General features: G+C 45.6%; 2 protein-coding genes and 1 pseudogene across 2 annotated transcripts in view; all 3 read left to right on the top strand.

The window, feature by feature from the left end:
- The window catches only part of LOC132222888 (zinc finger protein 551-like), a 187,698-nt gene that overhangs the window by 9,823 nt on the left and 157,897 nt on the right, over window positions 1-19,978 (top strand). The window lies entirely within an intron of this gene.
- LOC132222890 (zinc finger protein OZF-like) lies at window positions 6,380-11,029 on the top strand. Its single transcript, XM_059678243.1, has 2 exons — window positions 6,380-6,613; window positions 8,343-11,029. The coding sequence occupies exons 1-2, from the start codon at window positions 6,493-6,495 to the stop codon at window positions 9,899-9,901; spliced, it is 1,680 nt and encodes a 559-aa protein (XP_059534226.1). The 5' UTR covers window positions 6,380-6,492; the 3' UTR covers window positions 9,902-11,029.
- Window positions 12,286-18,662, top strand: LOC132223003 (ornithine aminotransferase, mitochondrial-like; annotated as a pseudogene).

The raw sequence follows: 19,978 nt of genomic DNA, 5'->3' as shown, positions 1-19,978 counted from the left end.
CCAGGCCACTTTTAACACTGGGTAGTGAGATTTCACAAGAATTTCTCAGTGGAAGAAGTCATGACGAGTGGGCTGAATGTGAAAAAACTGCCACCCACAACCAGAAAGTTGTTCAACATCAGGTTGTCTGCGCCAGAGTAGTGATTTATAAGTGTAAAAAATGTGGAAAAGCTTTTAGAAAAATCTTTATCCTCATTCATCATAGAAGAGTTTACACTGTAGAAAAGCAATATGAGTGTAATGATCGTGAGAAGTCCGTCATCCTGAGGTCCAGACTCATTCAACAACACAAAGTAAACACGGGAGAAAAGCTGAATGAGTGTTGTGATTGTAGGAAGTCGTTCAATCAAGGCAGTACCATCAGTCAACACCAGAGAGGTCACACTGGTGAAAATCCTTATGAATATAATGAATGTGGGAAATCCTTTACCTGCAATAATCACCTCCTTATCCACAGGAGAGTTCACACTGGAGAAAAGCCATATGAGTGTAGTGACTGTGGGAAGTCATTTACACACAGGTCTACCCTCATTCAACATCATAGCGCTCACAGTAGAGAAAAGCTATATGTGTGTACTGATTGTGGGAAGTCCTGTGTGCTCAGAAAAAAATGAGTTCTGTATTCTTACTTATGTTTGAGGAAATGATGAGTGCTCCGAGCTCTTAGGATCTTCACTCCTTTGTCTCTGACTAAGGAAGGACCTAACCATTGTTTCCCCCAGACCAGAATCCTAAGATGTGCTACGCCTTTCAGGACATTGTGCTTCTCACATTGTGCTATGATGAATTTTTTCAGGTAGTTATTCACCAACATGCAAACCACTTGGTGTATATGGCTCTGGTTTATGATCTTTTTCTAAAGGTGCTTTTTGCATTTGTCCCTTCAATTTATTGGTTCTATTCTCTGCCTGGGATGAATTGAAAGCACACTTGTGATCTGTCAGCAGGTAGAGGTGGAGAGATATTGTGGGGATCCCAAACCTTCAGTGCTTCTGAAGGGACATCATGATGGCAGAAAATCACTCTTTGGCCATTATTTGCTTATTTTGCATTTCTGCCGAAGGCCTTGAAAGCAAGACTGCAGGACTTTATGGTTCTAATTTGCAGCCTGGTACCTCTATTATTGGTGAAGTCAAAGGTCACCCTGAAGAGGAGGTCTTTGCTGTGCTTCTGTGAAGCACTTTGTTCACAGTGTGTATGACATACGTCTCAGCAAATGATCCATATGTCATGATGTACTAAATTTCATAGGCTGGTGTCATTTGTGGTAAGAATCTGGGGGTTGCGTGCAACCACAATTAGGGCAGAAGCACTGTTTCAATCATGAGTGGGAGAGACTGCAGTAAATTAGTTGAAAAATGCCTCTGCTGAATGTTTTCCACAAATGTTGCAGGGCCTGTGGCTTGCATGATGTTTGTGTACAGATGTTCTCAGGACCTCCATACCTGTTTACTATGACTGAAGTCATTGGCAGAGAAAATAATCTCATAATTTTGCTATTCTGCTGGCCCCCTAGGGTGTTCACCTCAAGGTTGATGCTCAACATAGAAGAATTCAAAGGTAGAGGAAGAATAATCCTATAATCAACCCCAGGATGTTTCTTGCAACCAGTCAACATTCCTATGGATTCTGATGATAATAGTCTAAATTGCTTACCAATATTTGCTGGAACTATGACAAGGCTGTTCCTTCCAGGATATGAGAAATGACATGCAACAAGCTGCACGTTTTTAATATGTACTATTTGGTGAGGTTTCATGTATATATAAAGCTGTGAAGTTGTCACACATGAAATAAACTTATCTGTCACCAATGTACAGGGTGGAGCAAAAATAGGTTTACAATAGTGAGCACCCAAAACACATAGTTTATTGTCTTAAAAAAGTATTTTAAACATGACTTTTATTGATTCTTTTAAGGAGCATGGGAAGGATGGGGGGAGAGAAAAACATTGCTTTTATTGATTCTTTTCGGGAGAATGGGAACGAAGAGGGGAGAGAGAAACATCTATATGAGAGACATATGTTAATCTGATGCCTCTTGCATGCCCCCTACTGGGGTTTGAGGAAGACACGTTCTAGTGCCCTGACCTCTTGTAGTGACCTTTAAGTGTACGGGATGATGCCTAACTGAGTGAGTAACTCTAACCAGGGCAGAGTAAATTCTTGTATTATTATTTGTTAATTATTGTATTACTTCCCATACCAACAACTCTAACCCTACTTTTGGCATACCCTATATTTACTTTCTGCCCTTTTACAAACTCTCTCTCTATCTTCCCCAGTCCTACAAGTAGGCATTGATTTTCCTTCCATTACAACACAGTAGTGCATATTTTTCATAATCTTATAGGCACTAGAAGGTGTGTGCTCTTTAACAAATATTGGTTTCCTTCACCCTACATAGTTATTTTGAAATTTAACACAAATTGTGTACTGTGAATTACTACTTTAATTATGTGTCTATGATTTTGGTTATTTCTAGGTTTGGGGTATTGTAGATAAATCTACTGGGCATATTGTGTTCAGTTCATTATCTAGATGTATGTTTTACTGACCAAACTGTTGTTGTGTAGGTGAATGTTTTACATTGTAAGATATGTAGAACTGTGATCTAAAATGCTTATTTCCTTTGTATTCCCACCCACCCACAGTAATGAAAATTCCCGTTTTTCTGAAACTCTGCCAGCACATACAATGGTAAATTTTTTAAAATACTAGCCCAATAAATGAGTATAGGATTACCTCACCTTTGTTTTACTTTCATTTACCTAACAATTTTTGATGGTGAGCATTTGTTTCATACATATATTCACATTGTCTTTATCATATTTGTTAAAATGTCTGCTCAGAATCTTTTAACAATTTTTAAAATGAATTTATTACCTGGAGAGCATTTTGCTAAGCAAAATAAGCCAGTCAGAGAAAGATCAGTGTCACATGATATCATCATTTGTGGAATATAATGAATAGCATAAACCAGCGGTTCTCAACCTGTGGGTCACGGCCCCTTTGGGGATTAAATGATCCCTTCACAGGGTTTGCCTAAGACCATTGGAAAACACATATATAATTATATATTGTTTTTTTGATTAATCACTATGCTTTAATTATGTTCAATTTGTACCAATGAAATTGGGGCTCACCACAACATGAGGAACTTTATTAAAGGGTCACGGCATTAGGAAGGTTGAGGACCACTGGCGTAAAGTGATGAACAATAATAGATTCAGAGACAAAAGCATCAAAGAGACCTTCAAACCTCAGAAAAAAAGGCATGAGAGGATAAGAGATCAGCCAAAGAACTTGTATGTGTATAAGCATAATCAATAGGCACAGACAATGTGGGAGTGGAAGCCAGGGTGGGGGAGGAGGGGTTCGGCTAGAGAGGTCAAAGGGTTGAAAATGGGACATAAATAATTCTTTCAACAATAAGAAATTAAAAATATAAAATGAGCCCTAGCTTGTTTGCCTCAGTGGCTAGAACATCAGCCTGTGGACTGAAGAGTCCCAGGTTCAATTCAAGTCAAGGGCACATGCCCAGTTGTGGGCTCCATTCCTAGTGTGGTGTGCACAGGGGGCAGGCGATCAATTATTCTCTCTCATCATCGATGTCTCTCTCTCTCTCTCTCTCTCTCTCTCTCTCTCTCTCTCTCTATATATATATATATATATATATATATATATATATGTATATGTATATATATATATATATATATATATATATATATATATATATATATATATATAGTGAGTGGCCAGATTATTATGACCACCCCATCAGTATTTCATTGACACTTCCAAAAATATTGAATATTGAAAACTTTCTAAGAAAATACCCTCAAGGTATTATTATTATTATTTGCATAACTAATTCACCCCATCATTGTACTGATGGGGTGGTCATGATAATTTGGCTGGTCATAATAATCTGAATATATATATATATATATATATATATATATATATATATATATAAATATATATATATATATATAATCTCTATTTCTCTTTCTCAAATCAATATATGTGTTTTAATCAACTAGTCAGTCCACACACATGTGAACACCAGCACAGCCCAGGGACCTGTGGTGACTAGCAGCCATGGTTCTCTTGAGGGCAGAGCATGCAATGGATGATCCAAAGAACAGTATGAGAGATGCCCTTTATGTCAGTGTAGCAGGTGGGGGAACCGGGCTGAGCTGCACAGTCACCCACAGGGCATGATGACTTCAGTGTGGTCCCTGGGACTAAAACCAGAGCAGCCGGGCACTAACATTGACAGACGAGTGAATGAAAAGGGAGTCCATTTCTGATGGTGTCTTCATGATATGATATGGGAAATTTTAGGATAATTTCTAACAAGATTGGTTGTTGTGGTGCTACATGCAAGGTCCAGAGCTTAGGTGACATATATGTGCCCACCTGTCATTTCTTGTGGAGGGCTGACCCAGTGAACAATACGAATGAGAGCATACATCATTGTCACCTGCACTTGAAAATCTCCACCAGCATGGGGAAGGGAGAACAGAGAAGGTTGAGAGAGAAATATATTACAGAGGTGGTGAACTAGAATTTTAGAAAATAAACTAGTTAGAAAACAACCTGTCCTTGTGATGGCTTATTGATGTCATTTGTGAAGATGTGCCTCTGGGAATGAAGCTGTGAGACAAATGTGGATCAAAGAACTACGGGCAGTAGGTAATGCAAAGTGATGGCCTCAGCAAACTGGGATTGCAGTCGGAAGTGTAATGTTCATTACCATTTTGGTGTCTTTGAGGGACAATTTGGAGGACAACATGGGTATTGTGTGACAAGACCAGTGTCAAGTCACTCACACTCCCTTTATGTGCAACATCTCGTCCTACCCTATGTTACTGACAGCCACTGTTATTGAAAAGGGGCAGTCTGACTCTCATTTGAGGCCCAGAGCACAGGTATGTTATAACTGCTTATCTGCCTTTATTGTTGTGAGAGACACAGCATCAGTCTACACTAATAAAAGACAAACATGCAAATTACCTGCACCTTCGCTATGCCTTAAGCCATGTCCACCAGCCAGTCAGAGGGACTATATGAAATTAACCAAACAAGTTAGCGGCTGGCAACCACAAAGCTGGAGCAAGCAGGAGGCTTGGTTACCCCAATGATGGAGGAAGCCAAGCTTCTCGCTTACCATGGTGGGCTCTGAGCTCCACTCAAAGCAACAAAGTTTCAATTATAGAAGGTAAAGAAACCCCAGATACCTGCTTTCAGCTGGCCGTGGCCATGGAGCTGGAGCGACCAGGAGGCTTCCCTCCTGCCCACCCTGGCCAGCTCTGAGCTCCTCTCAAAGCTATAAAGTTTCAATTATAGAAGGTAAATAAATCCCAGAATTAAAAAAGAAAAGGAGAGGCTGGGAGCTTCTGTCACCAGGGGGCTTGGCCAGCCTGAAAACAGCCCTCAGCCCCTCACCCAGACTGGCCAGGCCCCCTAAAGGGGGTGTGGCCAGCCTGAAAACAGCCATCAGCACCTCACCCAGGCTAGCCAAACCTCCATGGGGTGAGGGTCCCCACTGAGGTGGGGGGGGGCTTGACCAGCCTGCAAACAGCCATCAGACTCTCACCTAGGCAGGCCAGGCACCCCAGTGGGGACCCCCACCCTGAAGGGGGTGTGACCAGCCTACAAAGAGCAATCAGCCCCTCTCCCAGGCTGGCCAGGAACCCTAGTGGGGACCCCCACCCTGAAGGGGTTTGACCAGCCTGCAAACACCCATCAGCCCCTCACCCAGGCTGGCCAGGCACCCCAGTGGGACCCCCCACCCTGATCCGTGTCACCCTTCAGGGCAAACCAGCCAGCCCCAACACATGCACCAGGCCTCTATCCTATATAATAAAAGGGTAATATGCAAACTGACCCTAACAACAGAACGATTGGGAATGACTGGTTACTATGAAACACACTGACCACCAGGGGGAAGGCACTCAATGCAGGAGCTGCCCCCCGGAGGTCAGTGTGCTTCCACAGGGGGAGCTCTCCTCAGCCACAAGCCAGGCTGATGGCTGCCAGTACAGCAGTGGTGGTGGGAGCCTCTCCCGATTCCTCAGCATCGCGAAGGTTGTCCGACTGCAGCTTAGGCCTGCTCCCTGCTGGCAAATGGACATCCCCCGAGGGCTGCCGGGCTGCCGGAGGGATGTGTGACTACCAGCTTGGGCCCGATCCCCCAGGGAGTGGTCCAAAGCCAGCAGGTGGACATCCTCTGAGGAGTCCCAGACTGCAAGAGGGCATAGGCTGGGCTGATGGACCCCCCCCCCCCCAGTGCACAAATTTTTGTGCACCGCGCCTCTAGTAGGAATATAAGGAGAGATTGACTTTGATGGGACTAAGGCCTGCTGTCTTCCCTGATGTGGGGAGTAGAGGAAGCAGATGGATGTGTAGGGTGGGAAGTGTGACAAACTTGGCATCTCAAGAGAGAATCTTATCATGGGATGTACTGTTGTCATTATGACAGGACATGAACTTTGAGGACGTGGCCATTGCCTTCTCTCAGGAGGAGTGGGAGATCCTTGATGAGGCTCAGAGACGTCTGTACTGTGATGTGATGCTGGAAGTGTTTTCACTTGTATCATTCATAGGTAAGACCTTCATCTCTCCTAGTGTCCTGAAGTAATGCCCACTCTTTATTTATTCTCCAGACATAGCTCTCTCTCTCTCTCAAAACCAGACCATGGGCTCTGCTAATTTCCCCCACTGTCTTGTGAAATGGGCTGTGGCTGGCAGTGTTGAGCTCTCAGAGAGCCCTGAGCAATAGACTCCATAAACTTCCCTAACACCAGTTGCCTCAGAAACTGCAGGAAGTATCTGGGTGTCAGCAGTCTTACAGACAGCTTAATGGGTCCCACCTGCTCTTCCACTCCCAGGAGGGTGACTATATCCAGATTCATGGCATCCACTTCTGCACCTTTCCTGTAGATAAGGACCTTGGTGAATGCCTGTGCCAGGTATCTTCTTTATATACATGAACCAGGGGCTGTTTTTGTAAGACCCTCCTCCCATTGTTGTTTGTAATATTACCTTCTGTGAATACTATTGCAAGCCGAATGCTATGGGCAAGTGATGGCTGCTCACCTCTCTTGTCTTTCATTGATACTTGGAATATTTAGTTTGTACATATTTCTAGAGAAGGAGGTGCAGGGAGAACCCTGGGTTTCTTCAGGGTGAACGTACAGGATGGTCCTAGAGGAAGCCTGGCCTGGCTGAGTGGCAACTCGGGGGAGGTATGACATAAGGATGGTGTTCAGATTACCAGGAACCTGCTCCTGTGTAATGATGTTTGGTGCAGGTTCCAATGGCCACCCCTCATTTATGCATTTCCTTTTCCATATTTGGCACTTTGCTGGGTTCTCATTTCATCAATGACTTTCTAGCTTTGGCTATCTTTGCCTTTGTGTCCTTTTTCATCACCTATTCCTTTGCACATCTCTTTCTGCAGTATTCTACAAGATGGACCTATGCAAGTGTTATAAGGAGCACATACACTGAGTGGCCAGATTATTATTATCAGTACTTCATTGACACTTCCAAAATACTGAATATTGAAAACTTCCTAAGCAAATACTCTCAAGGTTTTAGTATTATTATTGTTGTCATCATTATTATTTGCATAACTAATTCATTTCATTGTACTGATGCAGTGGTCATAATAACCTGGCTGGTCATAATAATCTGGACACTCAGTGTACATGCTTAAATACCCCTAAAATACCAGCTACTTGTTTATTGAATTTTACTTGGAATGAGATGTAACCAACCTTGGCTTGCCCGTGTCACCAGCATAGAAGATCTGCTGCATGGATGGCAAACCTTTTGAGCTCGGCGTGTCAGCATTTTGAAAAACCCTAACTTAACTCTGGTGCCGTGTCACAAATAGAAATTTTCTGATATTTGCAACCATAGTAAAACAAAGATTTATAGTCTTGATATTTATTTTATATATTTAAATGCCATTTAACAAAGACAAATCAACCAAAAAAATGAGTTCGCGTGTCAACTTTGACACACGGGTCATAGGTTCGCCATCACTGATCTACTGAATGCTGTTAGCAGCAGAATGTGCTGGACAGTCCGCTTCTCTTCTATGTGGTGCTTGTCATGTTTTGCTCTATTTCTGTTGAAGCCTCCCTTGTTTTGTGATCTTCAGTGCTCAAGAACTTCACAGTGACCTCTTACTAATCCATCTTTCAGGTCTTTTATTTTCAGCCAATTGCATGAAACCAATGTAGTATGTGCAACCCACTTTTATGATGGGACTTCCCCCTGTCACCAGATTCAACATTCATTTCCTCATCATTCCTCTGTTTTCAGGTCCTTGGCGTAAGATGGATGATGTGAAGGCCTATTCTGAGCACAGTGTATCTGTAGGAGATTCTCAGGTCAGGGCTTCCAAAACAGCCGCAGCCACCCAGAGGACCCATCTGTGTAAGCCGTGCTTCTCAGTGTTAAAAGATATTTTGCACCTGAGTGAGTTACAAGTGGTTTACTTTGAGAAGAATGTGTTCTTAAGTGATGCATGTTTGAGAGACTTGTGTTTCAGTGCAAACCCTCACCAGCAACAGAAGGATGCCAGTGGAGAGAAGCCCTGGAAGGAAGATATGGAGAGTACCTTGCTTGTGAACAGTTTGTGCTTCTACTTATCTGGGGTGCCTGCAGCTAGGACGGAGGTTGGGGAAGACTCCCCAGCCATTTTAGGGCTTCTCCAACACCAGGCCACTCTTAACACTATGGAGCCACACAGTAACAATGATATTTCACAGGAAAGTCTCAGTGGAAAAAGACATCACCAGTGGGTTGAATGTGAAAGAGCTGCCAGCCAGAAACAGAAAGTTGCTTATCAGAAAGGTCTCTGCTCTGGAGATATGATTTATGAGTATAATAAATGTGGGCAAGTGTGTAGACAAATGTTTAACCACCCTGCACATGGGAGAGTTCACACTGGAGAAAAGCCTTATGAGTGTACCGATTGTGGGAAGGTCTTCAGTGAAAGCACTGCTCTCACTAAACACTGCAGTGTTCACACTGGAGAAAAGCCATATGAGTGCAGTGAATGTGGGATATCCTTTCGTCACAAGTGTCACCTCACTATACACCAAAGAGTTCACACTGGAGAAAAGCCATATGAGTGTAGAGAATGTGGGAAGCGTTTCAGAGAAAAGTCTGCCCTCACCAGACACCACAGAGTTCACACTGGAGAAAAGCCATATGAGTGTAGTGAATGTGGGAAGCATTTCAGTGAAAGGTCTGCCCTCACTAAACACCACAGAGTTCACACTGGAGAAAAGCCATATGAGTGTAGTGAATGTGGCAAGTCCTTCAGGCGAAGAGCTCACCTCACTACACACCACAAAGTTCACACTGGAGAAAAGCCATATGAGTGTAATGAATGTGGAAAGCATTACAGAGAAAAGGCTGCCCTCACTATACACCAAAGAGTTCACACTGGAGAAAGGCCATATGAGTGTAGCGAATGTGGTAAGCATTTCAGAGAAAAGGCTACCCTCGCTAACCACAGCAGAATTCACTCGGGAGAAAAGCCGTATGAGTGTAGTGAATGTGGGAAGCATTTTAGTAAAAGGTCTACCCTCACTAAACACCACAGAGTTCACACTGGAGAAAAGCCATATGAGTGTAGTGAATGTGGCAAGTCCTTCAGTCGAAGAGCTCACCTCACTACACACCACAAAGTTCACACTGGAGAAAGGCCATATGAGTGTAGCGAATGTGGTAAGCATTTCAGAGAAAAGGCTACCCTCGCTAACCACAGCAGAATTCACTCGGGAGAAAAGCCGTATGAGTGTAGTGAATGTGGGAAGCATTTTAGTAAAAGGTCTACCCTCACTAAACACCACAGAGTTCACACTGGATAAAAGCCATATGAATGTAGTGAATGTGGGAAATCCTTTAGTGAAAGCTCTATCCCTGGTGAACATAAGAGAGTTCACACTGGTGAGTGTATTGATTGTGGGATTTCTTTTAGCTACAACCATAACCTGGTTAGACACCTGAAATTTCACACTGGAGAAAAGATGTAAATGTGCAGGGAATGTTTTATTTTTCTCACTAAGAATAAGAACACTTAAGGGGCTCTATGGGACCCATTTACATGAATGTAAACCCCTTTAATGAGAACATACACTCTGCTAGATTTGTCATAAATTTGAGGTACAAGGGAGACTTGAAGGAGCTGTGTTGTACTTGCTAACATGTTCAGACCTACAACCCAAATGATGTCACTGTGAATGTTTATCACTGAAGAGGTTTCACCTCTAACACCTGGCTCACCTGAGGAGTGTGCATCGGTCACATTCCTTGGGTGCTCAGGGGAATGTATTCTGTGTTCTCACTTCTGCTTGAGGTAATTATGATTCCTCCAAGCTCTTGGCAGTATCTTTATTCATTTCTCTATGACTAGAAAATGGACCTGACCCAGGATTCATCCAGAGCACCCGTTCTCAGCTAAGAAGTGCTACCTCTTTCAGGGACATAGTGGTACTCACGTTATGCTTTGATAAATTTTGAGGGTTTCTAATTCACCAACCTGCAAACTCTGAGGTCTCCTCTGCTCTGGTTTATGATCTTTTTTTCTAAAGGTGTTTTTATATTTGTGTTGTTATTAGTGCATTATTTTCAACACCAACTACTCTAAACCTAAATTTGCCACACTCTGTATTTACCTCCAGTCATTTTGTAATATCTCTGCTTCCCCAACCCTCCATGCAGACATTGATTTACCTTCCTTTACAATAGAGTAGTTCATAGTTTTCATAATTTTATTGGCACTATAAGGTGAATTCTCTTTAACAAACACTGGCTTCCTTCATGCTACACAGATAGTTTGAGATTTAACACTAACGTTTATATACATAGTTAATTTTTTATTTCTAGAAAATATTGTATTCTATGGATAACCACTTTTACTATTGAGCTGCCTATGATTTCAGTTATTTCTATGTTTGGGGTTTTATAAATAAAACAGCTCAGAATATTGTATTCCATTTTTCTACAGATGTATGTTTTATCAAATTGTTTCAGTGTCAGTGAATGTGGTACATTTCAACATATATGGAACTGTGACCTCAAATGGTCAATCACTTTGCCTTCCCACCCACCCAGAAAATTCTATGCAACTCTGCCAGCACATGCAATGGTTAATCTTTTTAAGTACTAGCCCCATCAATGAGAGTACTGTTAACTCACTTTTGTTTTGACTTCATTTCTATAAAAATGTTTGATGGTGATCATTTCTTTGTGTATTTCTTTCACTGTCTTTATCTTCTTTGTTAAAATGCTCAGGATTTTTTGTTTACTTTTAAAGTTAATTTATTATTCTATTCTAACCAATAGGAGGGCGGTGCAGCCTCTACGACATATGTTTGAATTTCACTCAGTCCTCAGATACTCGACTGATTTTTTGGCCATATGGAATTCTTGGTTTTTGAATTCTATAAACAAAATGGTTTCTCTCAATTTTTACCCTATGTATGATTTATAGCCCACTTTTACCATACACTTACACATTTAATCTGCATTGTTAGTTCTCCACCAGTGTTCTTTAAGTTTAAGCATTTAATGATACATTGAAGTCTAGGTTTGTAGTAGTTGAAAACTTCCCTGGTGTAAATATCACCACCACATTCAAACTGCCAAAATGATGGCATTGAACATGGACATAAGATATTTCAGTAGTACATCATTATATTTTACTAGTGGCTGGGTGTATGGACTTGTGCACATTGAAAGGAAATTAATTAGAAAATGACAAGTGGGGTGTGACTGGCTGAGACGGGTCCCTCACACCCTAGTGCCAGCCTTCCCCAGACCCTCCCCATTAGGCCGCACCTGGGGCAGCGCCTTGGCTTTAAGGGTGCCTGTGGAATGAGTGGGATTCTTCTGGCAGGTGAGGTCCTGCGCCCTGGCCTGCAAAGAATCAGGTCGAAACCAGCTCTCCGATATCTGCTGAGGGGTCCTGGATTATGAGAGGGCAGTTGTCAGGTGACACAACCCAGAATCAGGCTCCCTCCACTCTGGTTCCTGGATGCGTGACCCGAGAATCGCCGTTGCCTTCCATCACTATCTCTCATCCCAGTGATTCTGGTATCTATCCATTCTCAGATACATTAGTGTCTTATTTTACTAAAAACCCCTGATAAGTTTCTCCCTGGCCAGAGAGCTCAGTTGATTAAAGCATCATCTCAATAGTGCCAAGGTTGTGGGTTCCATCCTCTGACAGGCTCCATGCAAGAATCAAACAATGTGCTGCCACCGAGACCTAGCCGCTGGTTCTGGAGCCGTAGGTGCCAACAAGGATTACTGGACCCAGCAGATCGTCCCTGGATCCAGGCTGAACAATCTGCATTTCCATCTGAACCGCGGGAAGAAAGGGTACCTGGTCGGTGGGATTCCTGCTCCAAGGACACGATGCTTTCCAAGCTAGCTCGTCTGCAGACTGTGGCCAGGCTTTGCCAGGGCGCCCACATGCCAGTGGCTTCTGCTACATCCGTGGCGACTAAGAAGACGGTCCAAGGCAATCTATGGTCTGATGACGATTTTGAACGGGAAGCCAAGTATGGCACTCACAACTAAAGGGTGTCCCAAAATTCACGCAAGAAGTAATTTTGATAGAAAACACAGGTTTATAATTAAAACTTGTAAATTTTTTATTGATTCATAAAGTATATAGTATAGGGTTATGTATGGAATAGCACATCGGGTAAATGGCCTCCACAGCTTTGCTGGCACATATGCGAAGCCATGGTCTTCATTGGTCTTCATTGTCCCTGCTCCTGGGCCATAATCGGTACTTGGTAATGCTTATCAAATTGAAGGGATTGAAATCACAGGGTAACAGATATTAGAATCTGATTCAATAAACCAAGAAAAATTAGGCTTTTATTTTTTGTTGTTAATGCTCACGCAAAATTCAAATCTTGCGTGAATTTTGGGACACTCTTTACCACCCCTTACCGGTCACCCTGGAGAGAGGGACAGGTATTTCCCTGTGGGATGCGGAAGGCAGGGACTGCTTTGATTTCCTGAGTGTGCACAGCGCCGTCAACCAAGGGCATTGCCACTCCAAGATCATGGACGCCCTGAAGAGCCAGGAGGAGAAGCTGACGCCGACCTTGCGGGCCTCCTACAACAACGTGCCGGTCGAGGACAAGGAGAAAGTCACGAAGCTCACCTACCGCCAGGTTCTCCCCATGAGCACAGGGTGGAGCCGGGGAGACCTCTTGCAAGCTAGCGCAGCGGTGGGGCTGCTCCATGAAGGGCGTCCTCAAGGACAAAGCCAAGATCGTCTTCGCAGCTGGAAACTTTTGGGGCAGGGCTCTGTGTGCCATCTCCAGCTCCACGGACCCCAGCAGCGACGACGGCTTTGTCCCCTTCGTGCCGGGGTTCAAGATCATTCCCTACAACGACCTGCCTGCTCTCGGTGCTCTTCAGGATCCAAAAGATGCCACGTTCATGGTCGAATCCATTCAGGGCCAGGCGGGCGTCATTGTCCCGATCCAGGCTGCGTGAGGGGTGTGCGCCAGCTCTGCACCAGGCACCTGGTCCTGTTTATTGTGAGACCGAGACGGGACTGGCCAGGACTGGCCGGTGGCTGGCAGTCGGCCATGAAAACGTCAGGCCTGACCTAGTCCTCCTGGGCAAGGCCCTTACCGGTGGCCTGTACCCCGTGTGGGCGGTGCTGTGTGACCACGAGATCATGCTGACCATCCAGCGCGGGAGCGCGGCTCCCCGTAAGGTTGCAACCCCCTGGGCAGCCGCGGGGCCAACGCCGCCTGGGAGGTTTTGGAAGAAGAGAACGAGCTCAGGAAGCTGCCCTCGGACATCGTGACCGCAGTGCATGGGAAGGGGCTGCTGAACGCCATCGTCACCCGGGAAACCAAAGATTCCGATGCTTGGAAGGTGCGCCTGCGCCTTGGAGATAATGGACTTCTGGCCAAGCCTCCGCTGGTCATCAAGGAGGACGAGGTCCAGGAGGCGGAGGAGATCATCAACAAGACCTTCAGTCTTTCTGGGCCCGCCTCCACCGGCTTTCTGAGGGCGGGGCCTGCTTCCCTGGGGTGGGGCCTGTTCCCATGGGGGCGGGGCCTGCTTCCCTGTGGGTTTGGGGGGCGGGGCTACTTCCCTGGGGGCGGGTCCTGCTTCCCCAGGGGCAGATCCAGCTGGGCTGGCAGCTTGGCCACAGCCTCATAACAGCCTGTGTGGTGCTGCTCTCAGCGCGGGCTCATTCCACTCCCCTGTGTCTTCAAGGACCTTTTAAAACATATGTTATTTTCAGTTCATACATGCTAGAGCGGCATTTATAACCACGCAGGTGGCTGTCTAAGAGAACGTGAGGGAGTCTGTTTGATCACGTGTGTGTGTTGAGGAGAAATGCTCCCTCTGTATGTAGGCAGCCTTTTCGGCAAGTCCCATGTGGTTTTTACAGGTTTTTATCATTTCCTCGCTGGTGTAAATATATTGTATTTCAAAACGTTATACTGGGTTTTACATAGAAGACTGCTTTAACCTTATCAAGTTGAATCATAATCACTGAATTTTAGGAAGGATGAAATGGTTAAGCTTATATAAAGGTACTAGGTTTAAATAAACTTTACATTAGCCAACACCAAGACATGTCATTATTTTGAATTGAGAACTAATGTTCAACATTCCCAAATTACATTTTCAATGTTGGTATAATTTGTAAAAAAATACTCATTTTCAGTTTTTCTTTAAATTTAAAACAAAGCTTATATTAAAAAAAGAATCAAACAATGTATAAAATTAGTGGAACACAAAATGGGTGTTTCCCTCTCCCTATTCTTCTCTCTCTTTCTCTCTGAGCAATATATTTGTGTGTTTTTTCACCAAACGAGTCAACACATCCGAACACCATCACAGACCAGGCAGGGACCCTGTGGTGAACCAGCCATAAGGGTTCTCATGAGGGCAGAGCACACAGTGAGGGAGAGGACAGGAGGGGAGGGGCCCTTCTGTCAGTGTGGAGGGTAGGGAACTGGAGCTGAGCTAAAGAGTCACCCACAGGTAATTATGGCATCTGTGCTCCCTGAGACTAAACCCTAAGGGGCTGGGAAAAGCTCTGGTCCTGGACATGGGCTTTGTGGTCTCAGCACCTTCCAGCCAGGGGTTGAGACTGAGCTATTTTGGATTCAGGTGGTTGAGGAGCCCAGATCCCTCCCAGGCATTCTGGAGCAGCTCCTAATACTTGAGGCCCTCAAATAAGTTCACCTAGCTCTGAGCAGCCCATACACTCTCCTAAGCTCCACGGGCATTGTTTGAATTTCTCTATTTTTGCATTTCTGGGTAATTTTCCATTTTCATTTCATTAAAAATACCACTGCCCAACCAGTCCTGGAGGGAGCATGGATTCTCCAGGAAATGGTGCTGTGTGTTTTTAATGGTGAGACCATTCTTAAGTACAAGCATTTTCTGAAGGAGAGGCTTGGTCTCATCATGATACCACATTGGGGTGATGCATTCCAGGTGGTCTCCCCCCTCTATAAGTTTGGCCTGTGCCGAGCAGACCCTTGCACCTGGAGTGAGGTGATGGAGCCTGGACTCTGAGGGACAATATACTGTGGGATGTGAGGTTGAGGGGGCAGAGAGGTTGGGCCCCTGGAAAAGTTTGGTTGTAGGGTTTCCTGCCAGCATATGGGGGGGGTGTCCATTGTGAGTGTGTCCTGTCGCACTGTCAGGGGGCCCAAGTTATTTGTTTCTTGTGTGTGTGTGTGTGTGTGTGTGTGTGTGTGTGTGTGTGTTCCCTTCAAGGTATTGCCTATGTCTACATTGTGGGTCTATGTGAGCCTGGACCTAAGTCCGGCACCTGAGTGCCCAGAAGAGGCCGGGGGTGTTTTCTACCTGCAGGTTTCTGTGCTCCTGTTATCTGTATAGTTCTCTCTGAGTCTGTGCACCCCAACCACTGACAAGTCATAGTGAATCTCCGGAGAGGTGATGTAGAGGATTTCCTGTTTTTCTTCCCCACCACCAGTTGAGCCCCTTATTCTCCTGCTCGTCCAGGCATCTGGTGTCCCTCTGGAGGTCCCATCTCAGGTATGAATTAAGCACAGGGCCAGTTCATAGAACCTCAGGCTGTAGCAAGGTGGGGAATTGGGGCAGACTGTGATGACAGACAGGAGGTATAGAGTGTGGATTCGAAATGTTTGTAGAAGACTGTGCCTTCTTGGAGTAGCTGGATGATCCAGGATCCTTGGAAAGGAATGTGAAGATGGGTGCATGTGGGGGAAAGCTGAGGGGAAGACTTCTAGGCTCCTAAGTCCCCACTAATAATGAGGAACTGGACATCCCTGGAGAGGGTGTCCCTTGCCCATGTGAAAGCTAAGCTGAAAACTAATAGAGGAAGGTGTCTGGGTCTACTCAGAGCATCACTCCTGGACCTCTAGGTTCTAGTTATCAACAGGGGGTGCATGGCTACATGGGACCTAGAGGGAGAATTAGGCTCTACTCATTCCAGTGCCTAAAGTTATGTTGGAATTCCTCAGAAACAGCTTCTACTAAGATAAGTTAATTTTTATCACTCAAAGTCTAACCTAAGTTATGGAAATGAAGGGATGACTGTATTCAGAAACCATCATATTTTAGTGGTTAAATGAAAGCAAGGAGGGGATCATGACTATGACAATAATTATGTGGGGGTTTTCTGAGATCAGCGATAGTGATTCTGTTAGCCTCCCAGGTAAAAGAAGACACATTGACTGCATTCAAATGATTCTCTGATAACTGTTCTAGAGAGATTGCTCTGGATTTAATGCTATGTTCTTGAAAATTCAATACCTTAATTATTACATTTATCTTTTTTAATCCTCAGCTGAGGATATGTTTATTGATTTTAGATAAAGAATAAAGAGAAACAGGGAGAGAAATAAGTAAACATTAATGGCAGAGGAACATGGATCAGTTTCCTTTCATACATGCCCCAACCAGGGATCAAATCCACAATCTATTGTGTGTGTGGGGGGGGGGGGCGGAGGGGGGAGGTGCAATATGAGATGATTCTCCAACCCACTGTACTACCTCTTCAAAACAGCACCTCAGTTCTTAATGTTTCCTTCAAAACAGTGTATTAGTATGACTCAGCATTAAGGGGAGTGTTGCTTTGCTTGTCAGTGTTGGTTGTATGTGTGAATTGCTGCCCCTTTGAGTGTTCCTGATTGTATCTGTGTTTTTTATTTTCTTTGTGTCTGTCTACTGTGTCCACAAATGTCCCTTCTGGTGTGTGCCTGAGTGTGCCCATTGTGTGTGTGGGTGTGCATCCTGACGCTGTCTTGTTCCCATGTGTTCTTATCTGTGTGTATTTGTGTATTCCCCTCAAAGTGATGTCCGAGTCTGTAGTCTGGGTCTGTGTGAGCCGGCCACAAGCCCTGCTCCTGAGAGCCATCTTTGCCTGGGGGCGTTCTGTACCCATGCATTTGTGTGCTTATGATGTCTGCATGTTCCCTGTGAGATTGTATGTGTGCACTCCAGCAACAGGCAAATGCATAGGCAATCTCCACAGGGGTGATTTAGAGGACAATATGTTCTTCTCTGCTCCGCAGGCTGAGCCCCTTCTCTTCCAAGCCACTGTTATACTCCTTTGGGTCCCATCTCAGGTTCATGGATGGATGAAGTGAAGGGTCATAAAACTGCAGGCTGAGCGAAATTGGAGAATTGGGAAAGACTGGTGGCAGAATGGAAGAATAGAGTGTGGAGGCACTGTTTTTGGCGGACTCTAAGCCTTTGAGGGGGATCTGGAAGATCCTGAATCCCTGAAAAGGAATCACTGGATGGGTGCATATGGGGGAAAGCTGAGGGTGAAGAATCCTAGGACCCTAAATCCCCCTTAGGAATGAGGACCTGGATACCCCTGGAGAAGGCTGGGATATTCAGGTGGTCCTCCTGGTCCCTGAAGAGAAGGTCAAGCCATTGCCCATATGTAAGCTATTCTGACACCTAATAAGGAAGGTGCCTGGGGTTGCTCGGAGCATCACTTTATGACCTCTGGACTCTCATCATTTACTGGGTGAGCTTGGACACTCAGGAACATTGAGACAAGGAGGGAAAATTAGGCCCAGTGCTCCCTCCAATGGGGATGAAGAGAACAATGGAGGGACCACATTTAGCACAGGTTCAGGCACAAATGAATGGGAACCTAAGACCAACATTGATGTTAATGTCAGCATTTTTACATTCAGCCCCACCTGATGGAGCCCTCACCTGAGCTATGCAAATGATAGAGACTCGGAGACAGAGTACTGACTGATACTAATTTCAAAGTACATAGATGCTGAAATGCGTGCAGTCCTGTACCTTCCAATAAACATTCTTAACATATGGATCTTCACCTCGAACATAGTGGGGGAACCGAGACAGCGAGGGATTTCTTAAAGGTCACACTCAGAAGTGGGCTCTGAGTTCATGGCCACTGACTTCTGACCCAATTCCTCTTATTGAAGTTCACTCCTTTGAATCTAGATAGTGGTGGTCGTGGGCAGCTCTGGGACAAAATGCACCTGGATGAGGGGAAAGTGAACCATCTGAACTAATTTCCACTGTCACTTCCCAGCAATCTTCACTGCTCTTCTTCGCCCATACACAGCCCCCAAAGAGGCTGGCCCCATGTAGTCACATGAATGTGGCCATCAAGTATGTCAGACTTCCCTACTGAACACGTGAATTTGCTGCAGCCCTGTGAAGTGCTTTGACCAATGATATGTGCTGAGCGTGAAGCCTGTCACTGCTAACAGAAAAGTCTGGAAGCACTGAGACTTGCCACCATCTCTGTACATCTCTGATATATCCAGGAGGTGTGCATATGGTGGCTTCTCTTTATACAAGTCCCAGGAGAATCAGTGAGATCACGTGGCATGAACAAGAAAGATACCTTCTTTAATATAAAAACCAATAAATCTTTGGGTCTGTTTGTAATTTATAATAACATCTAGCCAATCCTAATAGTTACAGAGCCTAACAGTAGAAGCCAGGACTCTGTTGTTAGAGACACATGGGTTTGTCTTCCAGCCCTGCCTTTTATTAACTCTATAATCATGCAATTTATGTTGAAACTAGGGGCCCCGTGCACGAAATTCGTGCACTGGGTGTGGGGGGTGGGAGGAGTGTCCCTCAGCCCAGCCTTCCCCCTCTCACATACTGGGAGCCCTCAGGCGTTGACCCCCATCACCCTCCGATCACCTGATTGGCCCCTTGCCCAGGCCTGATGCCTCTGCCAGAGGTGTCAGGCTTGGACAGGGAACCCCCATCTGCCCCTGATCACTGGCTCTGACCCCCGCCCAGGCCTGAGGCCTCTGTCCCAGGAATCATGCCTGGGCAGGGGACCGCCATCTCCCTCTGATCGCTTGCTCCACCCCCCGCCCAAGCCTGACGCCTCTGACCCAGGCTTCAGGCCTGGTCAAGGGGAACATCATATCGACCCAATCCCCGGCTCCGCCCTCCGCCCAGGCCTGATGCCTCAGCCAGAGGAGTTGACCCTCATCACCCTCCGATCACCAATCACCGGATCGTCCCCTTGACCAGGCCTGAGGCCCCCGGCAGAGGTGTCAGGCCTGGGCAGGGGACCCCCAGCTCCCCGAGGTTGCAGGCTCTGCCCCTGCCCAGGCCTAACGCCTCTGGCTGAGGCGTCCGGCCCGGGCAGCGGGGACCCGCAGCTGCAGCGGCCCCGCGATCGTGGGCTTCGCTTTAGGCCCAGGCAAGGGACCCCTAGCTCCTGGGACTGCCAGCTTCGACCGTGCCCAGCTCCCATTGCTGGCTCCACCCCTACTTCCTGCTATCACTGGCCAGAGCGGAAAAGGCACCTGGTTCTCTGATCATGGCTGGGGAGCAGGGCAAAGGCGGCCCTGGGGCCGCCTTTGCCCTGCCCCCCAGCTCTTAGCTCCCCCCTGGGTTTCTGATCACTGTCAGTGGCAGGGGGCTTCTTCCTGCTT

This window comes from Myotis daubentonii, chromosome 21 (genome assembly GCF_963259705.1).
Source record: "Myotis daubentonii chromosome 21, mMyoDau2.1, whole genome shotgun sequence".
NCBI classification, from domain to species: domain Eukaryota; kingdom Metazoa; phylum Chordata; class Mammalia; order Chiroptera; family Vespertilionidae; genus Myotis; species Myotis daubentonii.
Note: the sequence above shows the minus strand (reverse complement) of the source record. Positions and strands in the feature narration are given on the sequence as shown.